Source organism: Toxorhynchites rutilus, chromosome 3 (assembly GCF_029784135.1).
Source record: "Toxorhynchites rutilus septentrionalis strain SRP chromosome 3, ASM2978413v1, whole genome shotgun sequence".
Taxonomy (NCBI): Eukaryota; Metazoa; Arthropoda; class Insecta; order Diptera; family Culicidae; genus Toxorhynchites; species Toxorhynchites rutilus.
In genome coordinates, this window is record NC_073746.1 from 119,533,978 (window position 1) to 119,546,398 (window position 12,421).

Here is a 12,421-nt window from a genome sequence, read left to right on the forward strand (position 1 = left end):
AGGCCAATTTGGAATACTCAACTAAACTTTCGGCGAAAACAGAATATGTAAATTTATTCCGCAGCGGTTGCTGTGACCACAACACAGCCGATTCGGTTCGAATTTTCTATTACCGTTCTGCGTGTTCTTTGGGCGTTGTTTTTGGGAGCGTTGAAGATATAATTTTGCTAAGAGATACTATGAGACAACGCTCTAGACAGCGAGCAATCAACAGTACTGTTGATGCTGAGAGTATGAGTGTAATACTATCTGCTTAACCCTTTCGTCGCCCCGTCACCCGATATGGGCGACACTTTCCTCATTCAAATTGAATAGGACTCTTCAAAGGAACTTGATAGAATAGGTACCTAAATGTAAATGTAGGATATGTAGAAAAATAATCAAATCATAACCATATTATTATAATGTTTATACTCTACTTTTCATTAATTTACAGTACGTATGGTTTTTTTTTTATCTGTATTATAGTGACTTTCAACTCATTTGGCTGGTTCGTCACTTTTACTTCCATTTTTGGAAGAATGTCGGGAGTGAGTATTGAACTCGTGACCTTTAGCGTGAGAGGCATGGATGTTACCACTACGCCAGATCGCCTCCACAGTACGTATGGTTTGTACTGCAGTTTTCTGCGAAACCCATAGAATATGACTTTGGCATGTGTTATTGTTGTCAAATTAATATTGTTGTCTTCAAATTATAACAAATATAGCTAGATAATGTAAAAGTTGTCTACAAACTAAGTTTGATCTTCATTTAATAATTTATCCGCAAGTTGGGCCCAGCAAGAAACTCAAAAACGTTGCTTTGGGCAAAGAACGTGTAAGATTGCCGCTGCTCTAGATAATATCTAAAAATCAGCTATCAACAATAATATCTTTCCCCAATTGATTTCAGCATTACCCACAAACGTCCCCCCCCCTCCAAAATTGATCTACTAATGAACCTCTTGGCATTCCACACACGAATACCCCCAAACATAGGGGCCACTCACTCCCCCACACAACATTTTACGATGTATGATGTACCCATCGGAAATCGTTTTTCCAATGAAGTTGTCAGCGTGCTATTCAAAACATACCACGCGCAATAACAAAAAAACAAAACCCCTTCACCTTGATTTAACATTCGCACCCGCGCTGTCCCACAGAAACCAAAACAGATCCAGAACTTTCGTGCATCACCAATTAAACCCGAATAGTTTGGCCTGGCAAAAAGAGAGCGTAGGGTGGGGGGAAGGGGTTGTTGTGATGAGCAGCTAATAAACCTCTACTGAATATCTCATTAGTAGCGCACTACGGAGGGTCTGTGATTTTAACTGCGCCATTGCGATGTTCCCTACGGTAGTTTCTCGAGACAGAAGTCATAAATTTTATTGAAAATCACTGCTACTTTTCTCGGTTGGTTCGCCCCAATGATTTGCGGGCGCATGTGCACAGCGCCCAGTGATTGATATAACTGATGTGGGCGGAAAACTCCCGTTCCCCATGTGCAAGTGGGTCAATTTGTATTTTTAAAGAAAATACCAGGAGCCTTCCTAGAAGCTCCCCCCATTCAATGAATAATTTGCTCTCGTTATCAAATCAACTTCGAACAAAACTGCTTCATGAATAGCAAACCTTGTAATCCAAGTTCAATCATAAGCTTGTGTCTCCGCTCAACTATATCAAAGTATTGTGAAAAAGAATAGTGAATTGATTGTGATTAGCCAATTATTGGACAATTTTCTGCAAAATCACTGCTTCTGTCTGCCTTTTCTAAGGGTAATTCGGATTCGGTAACCAAGTTTACAACCCAAATGCTAAGCTTCTGACGGAGCAGCAGATGGGGCAAAGACACTGGGAGGAATTTCCATCCCCCCCTGGTTTTGTCTGATCCGAGCCGGTTCGAAGCGAAAACAATACCTGTGGTAATTGAATAAACTGAAACGAGCGAATCCGGGCGATGTTTTGCGCTTCGTGCGGAAATCGAAGTCAATCTATAAATATATGATGTGAAATGCCGCAATCAAATCACGGGACCGGGAGTCCTTTTCTCCGTCAAACGGCCGACGACGACTCTTGCATGCATCTCAACCTTGTCTGGTGCGACGTGACGTGACATTGGAGTGATGCTCCGGACGTTTTCTGATGTGTGTGTGTTTTGATATACATGGCAAGGACCAACTGCCAGGCATCCTCGGCACAGACAGTAGAAGCTATTCGGAGTGATCTGAATGCATTATTTATTAGATTCACGCACGCACTGATTTGTTTTCGGTTGGCAAGCCGGTTTGGATGGGTAAGGTTAGCTCTCGAAGAATGTTCGATAGGCAGCAGTAAATCATGTCCCGCAGTTCGACAGACGCAGAAATAGCAGAAGGCTAATCACTTCGGTCTCGAACGTAATTTCACATCATCAATGCGAAATCCAATTTAGGGCTCCTTAAGGTAAGATTCCACTGAGGTACCACTGAATGGTAAGTGTTACTTCGATAGAAAGATTATGTGTAGCGTGCAGGTTGCATGTTGCCCCAGTGGAATTTTGCCTTGCAAATGTGCAATTCCAAATGAAATCGTCCAAAAAATTCGGATTTTAAAAACATATATTTTTGATTCGAATGAAAGTTTGTATTCCGTTTGGGTTGGAGGAAATATGAGTTTTCCACAGCAATTGGGAATTTTTTGACTGAAGCGTAACTTTTGAAAAGGGCGTATCGATTTAAGTGGGAGAAATCATTGATAATTTATATCTAAAAAACTATGAGTCGTACCGAAATAGTGTCTTAGAAAGAGTTATAGAGTATTGATGTCTAAACATGAAAAAAATATACACTGAGAAAAAAAATAGTACTCTTTTTTTTATTTACAAAAAAAAACTTTAATTTGCAATATCCAAAATATATATTTGGGTCCAAATGGTAAAACTATTTTTGACGAACTTTGTGGAACATCGAATTTTTATGAATTTCCGAAACTTCGAATTTTTGTATGTTAACAATCATTTTTAGCCACAAATTATGATTTCTGATGTGATTTGAAAAAAAAGCTCGTTATAAATCTCCTTCTAAATGTAGCCATTCTCGAGATATTTAAAAAAATATTTTTAATTTATTGTCTTTTTTCGTCGTGTTATACCGTCATTTTCATGAAATTTTATGAATTTGCTTATAATTTCCAACAACTTTTCCAAATACATCATTATGGTAAAAATATATGTTTAGGAGTTACGTTGAAAAACATTTGAAGACATGTGGGTTAACACAAAATGTAGCGATATTAAAAAATCTTTTTTTATCTTAATACAAACTTTTAACATATTATTCGTGTTACACAATAAAAACACGAACAGTAGAATTGAGATCCCAACAACAAATACACCTTACGTTATGCCTAGATTATACCTGGAGTCAGGTATCGCTAAGCTACCTCTGTATAGGTATATAAAGTCAGGTATCTTCAAGCTACCTCTGTTCAGGTATATAAAGTACCTTAAAAGTACCTCTATAATGTACATAAAGTTACTCATATTCAAACATCGTTCATCAGTCGAACAATCTTCCTTATAAAGTGAATAACAGTATACCACAATGGACTACAATTTTTTTTCGTGTTGTAGACCGTTTCCGAAAAACGGTAAGAAATGTTCATCTGAAAAACGTTTCTTAACCGTGTCAATGATTGAGAAACTTATGTCAATGGGATGCAATATCAACATTGAGCTATTCAACAAGGGAATCGCCGGTATTAACGTTTCACCAATAATGACGAAAAGACTTGGACAGTCTAGTTACCCCGAACAAAAATTCAAAGAATTTTCTAAAGGTATTAAAAGAAATCTATCTTCCTTTTCACATGAAGAAGACGAAGAGTCGAACTTTAAACAAAAGGCAAAAGAGTTTGATTAGATTATCAATCAGCTCAAAGAGAAATTTGACCACACAGAGACAACAAGATCAGAAAAAGTTAGAATTTTAACAGTTTTGCCTAAGTCTTGGTCCGTGCAAAAAATGGAGGAAGAATTTGGCGTCAATAAATATATGGCAATTCAAGCCAAAAAACTGGCAAATGAAAAAGGTGTATTGTCGACACCACATAGCAAATATGGACCAAGTTTAAGTGAAGATGTTAAAAATCATGTTTCGGAATTTTATAATGACGACGATATCAGTTGATCATTACCTGGAGAAAGAGACTATGTTTCTGTAGCCAAAGATGGGAAGCGTGAACACATCCAAAAAAGGTTATTAATAACATCACATTAAACATCATTACGGGAAACTTTCAACAGATTTAAGGAACTTAATCCAAATTTCATAATTGGATTTAGCTCTTTTGCAGCAATGCGTCCGAAGCATTGCAAATTGCTGAGTAGTTCAGGAATTCATAAGAAACATAGAAAGTCTTGTAAAACCGGTGGAAGAATTTGTATTTTTGCGAAAAAAATAGAAACATTACTTACTCATGATTACATTAAAACATAGCAGTCCACATTTCATAATAATATAAAAGCAAATTTGCAAGAAAATGAAGTTGTTGTGATTTGCGATTTTTACGAAAATTATTCATTTGTGCTTCAAGATGAAGTTCAAAGTCATCACTGGAACAATGATCAAACAACAATCCATCCATTCGTTGTTTATTATAGTGATGAAAAAGGTTCTCTGGCAAATTTAAGCTTTGTAGTTATATCTGAAGTTTTAAGTCATGACACAATAGCTGTGCAAGTATTTATTTCTAAATTGGTAACATTTTTGAAACAACAAATGCAGGTAAAAAGAATGAAATTCATGTCGTATGGTGATGCATCCCAGTATAAAAATAGGAAAAAATTTGCGAGTTTATGTCAGTTTAAATCGAAATACGACATTGACGCTGAATGGCATTTTTTGCGACATCACACGGCAAAGGACCTTGTGATGCAATTGGTGGTACATTAAAACGGATGGCAACAAGAGCTAGTTTGGCTAGGCAGCATGAACATCCGATTACGAGTGCAAAAACATTATTTGACTGGGCTAGCAAGCGTAAAGAAGACTATCTTACAAAATTATCATTTTCATATATGTCACAAGAAGAATATGATCAGGGTGTGGAAGAGTTGAGTAGCATGTATGATAACACCAAACAAATTCCAGGTACCCAAAAGTATCATTCTTTTGTACCTGTATCCGAGAATGAAGTAGCAGCAAAGTGGTACTCTAACGACAATGCAGCAAGTTATCATAATGTGTATAGAAATATAAGAAAATAATGAAAAAAATAAATTATATACAACAAAATTGTTAGTTGATAAAAATAAATGTTGATAAAAAATAAATGCTAAAAATTCTACTATTATTATTAGTATCTCTTAAACTCCGATAAATATAGGAATTATTTGACCAAATTGTAGAGAATTTTATTTTTTTCCTTTTATAAATGTTGTGTTCTGTTGGTGAATAACATGTTAAAAGTTTGTATTAAGATAAAAAAACATTTTTTAATATCGCTACGTTTTATATTAACCCATATGTGTTCAAATGATTTTCAACGTAACTCCTAAACATATATTTGGAAAAGTTGTTGGAAATTATGAGCAAATTCATAAAATTTTATGAACATGACGATGTAACACGACAAACATATTAAAAGGGAATATTTACTATGAAATATGTTTCATAATATCTCGAGAATGGCTGCATTTAGAAGGAGATTTATAATGAGCTTTTTTGTTTTAAATCACATCAGGAATCATAATTTGTGGCTAAAAATTATTGTAAACAAACAAAAATTCGAAGTTTCGAACATTCATAAAAATTCGATGTTCCAAAAATAGTTTTACCATCTTGGACCCATTTTTTAAATTTCCTACATGACTTCTATTTTATATGAAAAAATTTAAAAAAAATTAAAAAATATGTATTTTGGATAATTCAAATTAATGTTTTTTTTTTGTAAATAAAAAAACGAGTACTAATTTTTTTTCTCAGTGTATATTTGTTTCATGTTTAGACATCAATAGTCTATAACTCTTTCTACGACACTATTTCGGTACGACTCATAGTTTTTGAGGTATAAATTATCAAAGATTTCTCCTACTAAAATCGATACGCCCTTTTCAAAAGTTACACTTGAGTCAAAAAAATCCCAATTACTGTGGAAAACTCATATTTCCTTTAACCCAAACGGAATACAAACTTTCATTCGAATCAAAAATACTCATGTTTTGTCATTTGTCGATTTCATTTGGAATTGCTCAAATCAAATTATAGTGAATCATATTTTGAACGAGCAATTGGCGCGGAGACACGCATTTGCCAAAATAGTCGTGTGCATGAATATGACATTAGATAGCTGTTCGCGTTTCCAAATAATAATTTCATTCAATTTCATTATTGGCGATCTTTTACGCATACGATTTTAGCTCAAACATAAATATTAAGAGCCAGGCTCGTGTAGAATAGAATAGATTACAATCCGTGGTGATTGTGATTATGCAAAATTCTTAGTTTCGAAAATTCATGGTTGTTCTACAAAGATCGTCAAACATAATTACTATTACCATCTCACTTTTATTAACTTAAATTTAATGTATGACTTTGATTTTTCATGGAGATAATGCAAATTATTTGTTTTTTATTCGTAAATAAAAAAGGTACTATTTTTTTTCTCGGTCCACATTTTTTTTCTCTCGTTTTAACATCGATTATCTACAACTCTTTCTAAATCCCAATTCAGTACGACACATAGTTTTTGAGATAAAATTGTTCAAAGATTTCGCTTGCTTAAATTTCAATTTCAGTGGGAAACTTATATTTCCTCTCGTCCAAAACGAATACAATCTTTCCTCCAAATCTAAAATACTGATATATTGTCATTCGATTTGATTCTGCTCTTCGAGAGGTGTTATCGTTATTTCGCGGCTTTCTTATCGCACTTATAATCAACTGGATTTTTAGCGCAGACACTTGACTTCTGAGCTGCTCCACATAACATATGATGATTCGCATCTATAAAAGCCCCACATAGAAAGAATTTACACATTAGTTTTTCTCAGATTGACAGCACTCATCGACGAGTATCGGACCACCATGAATACTGTCATTCTCCTCTCCACACTTGTGGCACTCTCCAGCGGCACATCAGCTGTTCCTGTACCCACTTGTGTACGGGAAGACCTGGAAGATTTCCTCGAGCTGATTCCAACCGATGATCTAGCCAACCTAGCATTAGATTATTATCTACACGACAAGGAAGTACGGGATGCATTTGCATACATGCAGGATGCAGAGTTTTCTACCGCGTGGGATCAATTCTTCGCGCTGGCTGAGGTTAAGGACCTGTTGAACTACTTGGAGGATGCTGAACTGGACGCGTACGACACTGTGAATGTCGTAGCCGATTTTTTGGGGCTAAATCACGTTAAACCCAAATATCACGCTGCTCGAAGAAGTAAGTTTTTTTTGTGGTCGTTGTGTATTGAAGTGATAAAGCAGTGAAGTCTAATGCGCAGTGAAATATGACGGACTCAGCGGATTCTTGAAAGATGCTGTTGATCTGCTACCAAACGACAAACTGATGGCTCTGTTCGAGAAGAAGCTCGAGACTAGTTCAGAATTCATAGCGTTGTTCGGTAAACTGCAGCGCTTCGATTTCAGAAGACTGGTTGAACTGCACAATGTGAGTAGATGATAGGTATCAATGTACAGAATTAAGAGAATCCAATTTCATTTTTTTCAGAATTCCAAGGAAATTCAATCTTTGTTTCAAAAACTCCGTGAGCATGGTGTTGACGTCGACAATATAGTTGAGACTGTCGCTGCATTTTTCGGATGGGATTATTTGTTCTAAAATATTTTCATCGTTGGTTAGACTATTTTTAGTTCGTTGAATGTAATATAAAATTACCAATTCTGCAGAGGCTCTGCCTTTATTTACTCAGCAATTTCAAGCCAAATCATCCGATAGCTGTCTCGACCCTTTTCGAATTATTTCAAACTTAATTTTCAACAACAACTTTGTCAAAAGGTACGTTGCGAGTTAGCTTACAAAGCGATCAATTATGAAAACTCAGGGCCCTCAATTGACCATTTTTGTGTTGTTATAGGATAACTAAGTCCACGCAACAAACATCAGCGATGGAGATCGATCAACGAGCGATATGGAAAACGATAAAACGATAAAACGATAAACGATAATCCACACAACTGCTCTGATCTGCAAGAAACATTGGGATGTTGTTCTATTAATAATACATCAATGATCATTTCAACTGTCCCCGCTGTCCGGTCTAACTGGACAATGGAAGAACAGAAGGAATACCTTTACGCTTAAATGACTACTGTGTAATGTACCATATGCAATGGTATAGAATGAATACTCTTCGGAGAAGGCGGGGAAGAATGGCCTCGGAAGGAAAAAAATAACGATCGCGCTGCAACTATCGAGCGTGTTGGTTCCTAAGCGGTACAGTTGACGACTTTGTATCGTTTTTTATTCAAGAACTAGCTGACCCGGCAAACTTCGTCCCGCCCAAAATGTATTTTTCGTTATCACATCCATGTTTCCTTACTAAGCGCTGTTCATGGGTCCAATCGCAAAATTGTTCATTGATTTAAAAAAAATACCATTAAGATTACCTTTTACTATAAAATTCCTAGTACTTCTACCAAAACTCGTCATTATAATATCAGATTATCTCAGACACAATTCTCGTTCAAGTTCACCCCTAAAACAGACAATTCCTCTCTCGAGTTTTGCTCTTATCAACACATTCGGTGATCCATTCATATTTATATAGATAGAAGACGATAGTGGTGTAGGAGTGCGTTTTATCACATTAAAATCCATTTCCATTTTCGACCGAAAATCAATTTCGTTAGCGCTAACATTTGTGTTTCATTTGTATGGCAGCCTCCCCATGGAGAGGGGGAAAAGTATCGAACCATTATAGAAACGTTTATCAATCTCTAAAAACTCTATATGCCAGATTTGATTCCATTTGCTTGATTAGTTCTCGAGTTATTCAGACCCCCCCCCCTCCTGTTGAGAGGGGGAGGAGTGTCAAACCACCTTAGAAACAGTTACTGCCTCCTAAAATCTCCACATGCCAAATTTGGTTGTATATTCTTGATTAGTTCTTGCGTTATGCAGAAATTTATGCTTCATTTGTATGGCAGACCCCCCCCCCCCCCTTTTTTTTTGAGAAAGGAAGAAGTGTCTAACCACCATAAAAACATTTATTGCATCCTAAAACCTCCACATGCCAAATTTGCTTTGGTTTGCTTGATTAATTTTCGAGTAATGCAGAAATTTGTTTTTCATTTGTTTTCGTAAAGAGGAACGAAAACATGATTTCTGATGCAAAAAAGAAGTTACACCATCAATGAACGGTTTATTGTCTACCCATCGTGAACTCAAACCAACGAACTTAGACATTTGTCAAGTATCCTATAAAGGTGCTCGCGTTAGTAATAGCAAATAGCGTGCAAAATAGCGCACACACAATGCACACTATTTTATACGTGAGAGTAATTTTCGTGTACGATACAAAAGAATCTAGCTCACCTGTAGCGTATGTCAAACCACGTTGAACTCAAACATCGACGCATGTACACGTACATGGGAGAGAGAAGGGAGGAACAAATTCGTTTTGGGGGAAGTCACTTCAAAATGCAATGAGGACAATTTGACTGGGAAGAATGAAATGATATAGTCGAGTCGGTAGAGGGAGATAGCGACTAAACGCCCGACTGACTACTTAGTTGTTTTGGCGGAGAAACTGCGTGAAGAAGCCAAAAGTCATTAGTAACTGAATACGGATATTGTCAGTCAGATAATCAGCTGACTATCCTCAGTTGACTATGACTATGCAGAGTCCTGGTTTTGACGATCAAAACATGTTGCAAGTCACTATGATCGTCAATACGAGAAATACCATGTCACTTTATGTACCGTTCTGAATCATATTTCGGATGCTTAAGGCATATGATGCAGAAAACAGATCTAAACTTAATGCACAGGTATTATTTGGTTGATATTTTTAATAAATTAGTTCAATATGCTTTTAAGCTTTCTACGTTGGTACCTATTTGATTGAAAACATTAAAAAATCATCGAATAAAATGCTTTTGAAATGAAGTGAATTAGAATCAAACTTCGGACACTAAATCAAATTTCGAACAGATTGAATTCAAATTTCGGACACTTTATTTTGTAATTTTTTGGACGAAAATTACATTACACTTGATTATATGTTATATTCAACTGCGAAACACTTACCAAGCAATCACAGTAAACTGTTAACGATGATGAGAACTGATGAAACACGGGAGAAATTTAAATATTTATGAACGGGTAATTTCTGCGTGCTCACGCTGAGGAAACGTCAAATACAAACGATAATGAGTAGTGTTGTAAGATTTCTGCCGATTATGTTTTAATTCAATAGTAGTTCTCATGTGAAATAATAGTGAAACCAAAGGATTACCCTAAAGAAGCAATTGTGATATTAATTTGATAGTTATATCATCAGTGCATTAAGCATTTCAAGATATTAGAACAAAGTGTCCGAAATATGATGTTGTCCGAAATATGATTCAGAACGGTAATGGAATTTATATGTTTACCAGGGTGCATTTGCTTAGTTTGAGGTACCTGAATGCCAGTTTTTTATAAAATGCTAAAACTTCGAGGACTAAAACTTAACAGACTCTCAAATACGTGAATTTCGATATCGGGCAGAAATTTCAACGAAGAGAGAAATTTCTTCATCATTTCAGCATGTAGAGATTGTTCCAACTTTGGTAAATTATATTCCGTTGCCAAAAAGATTTGCTATCGCTCGCACTTTATCGCGTGTTCGACATTGTATTTATTTCAATAAATGCAAGGAACAACAACCGGAACGAAAATCGAACCTTTGCTGGATGGAGATAAAATGCAATCTGCGACAATCACTAATTCGTTACGGACAATATTACCGCCTACTTGGTCGGTTCAAGTGTATTGACGAAGATCAGTAACAGGCATAGTGTTGCATTGTACTCCGTTAGTCACCATTTGACCAAGATATAAAATTGTCAATAAGAAGTGACTAACGTGGCTCGTCAGTTGCGTTGAGTTATCGTGTGCCTTGTACAGTTCAAGAGGTGAGGTAAGATACGGACATCATTAAATAATACAGTTTGACCGTGATTATACGATATTTGAAAAGGCTCTCCAACAGCCGAAATCATATTTGAGCATATTGCCGTTCGCAATCTTCATGAATGGTTCAAAAGCTCTCTGCGTTCTCATCTGCAAATTAGCATACGGCACGCTGCCAATTGTACCTAAAATCAGACTCAACTATAAAAACTCATTACCCGTGTAGATCATCCCACCACCAGCACCTTACGCGAACAGTTTTGGTTCTTCAATTGGAGGCGTGTAAATAATCATCAGCCAGCCAGCGGAGAAACAACAACAGTTCGGGAAAATGTTTACCGTTTTCGGCTCGAATAATGATCTCTCTCTCTCTCTCTCTCTCGGGTTGGAGTGAGGGTGAACATAAAAGATAAAAGCGCGCGCGCCTACGCACACTTGTAATTATTTCTTGTAAGGTAAATATTTAAACACTGTTGCACGCCTTTTCCACATTTACTTTACCTACATTTGGTTCTCTCTCTCTCTCTCGGCATTGGCAAGCATACACATGAAAAAGATATGCGAAGGCTCCGCCGCTGTGGTGATGATTTGCACGTGATGAGGCATTCTGACGATTTGGGTGACGGTTTAAGGATAAGTACGATCTGTTTAAACAGTTTGTTGAATTAACGTGTGAATGTGTGTGTGCGTGCAAGCGTCAGGTTGTGAAACGCTAGCTAACAAGAGTTTGTCGAAGCGTGTTCGACGAGGAAAATCACATTTAAAAGTGTTCAAATAAAAGCTTGTTTGCTTTTAGGTTTTAGAAGTAATAATTAAACACCACATTCGGATGGGAGTTGACAAGTGCAAATGATAACCGGTCTGCGGGCGTTTACTGACCGATAAATGAGAATTTCTCTTTTGGGTGACTGAGCAATGATTCAAAACGGTAAACAGTGCTTCAACAAGTCTCCCCTTCTAGGAAACAACAATAGCCCCAAAATGGGAAATCTATTAAAGTTCAACGAGCAAGCAATTAACCCAGATCGATAGCTTCAATTACGGCTATCACTGTGGAATACGGACGCAGTTAACACCAAGTCAAAATCCATCGAACTCGACATCTCATAATTCAACCAATTTATGATGGGTTCCCATTTCGCCACCACATTCCGTGGTGTGCTCGATTTAACAGGAGGCTGGTCTTCCCCACATTGAGTAACGATGTAAGCCGTTCACTAGTTCGGAAAGGTTACCAGCTCCAGTTGACGTGTGAAGCATTCCACCTAAACGAATTTTGATTTCTGCTGGTAGCCCTACACACATACACTTTCATC

General features: G+C 36.7%; 2 protein-coding genes across 3 annotated transcripts in view; one reads left to right on the top strand and one right to left on the bottom strand.

Moving 5' to 3' along the window:
- The window catches only part of LOC129776084 (roundabout homolog 2-like), a 256,454-nt gene that overhangs the window by 133,932 nt on the left and 110,101 nt on the right, over positions 1–12,421 (bottom strand). The gene's annotated exons all lie outside the window — the stretch shown is intronic.
- LOC129776086 (protein G12-like) lies at positions 7,027–8,362 on the top strand. The gene is made up of 4 exons (XM_055781485.1): positions 7,027–7,409; positions 7,471–7,637; positions 7,698–7,985; positions 8,065–8,362. Exons 1-3 carry the CDS (start codon positions 7,049–7,051, stop codon positions 7,806–7,808), a joined length of 639 nt encoding a protein of 212 aa, XP_055637460.1. The 5' UTR covers positions 7,027–7,048; the 3' UTR covers positions 7,809–7,985; positions 8,065–8,362.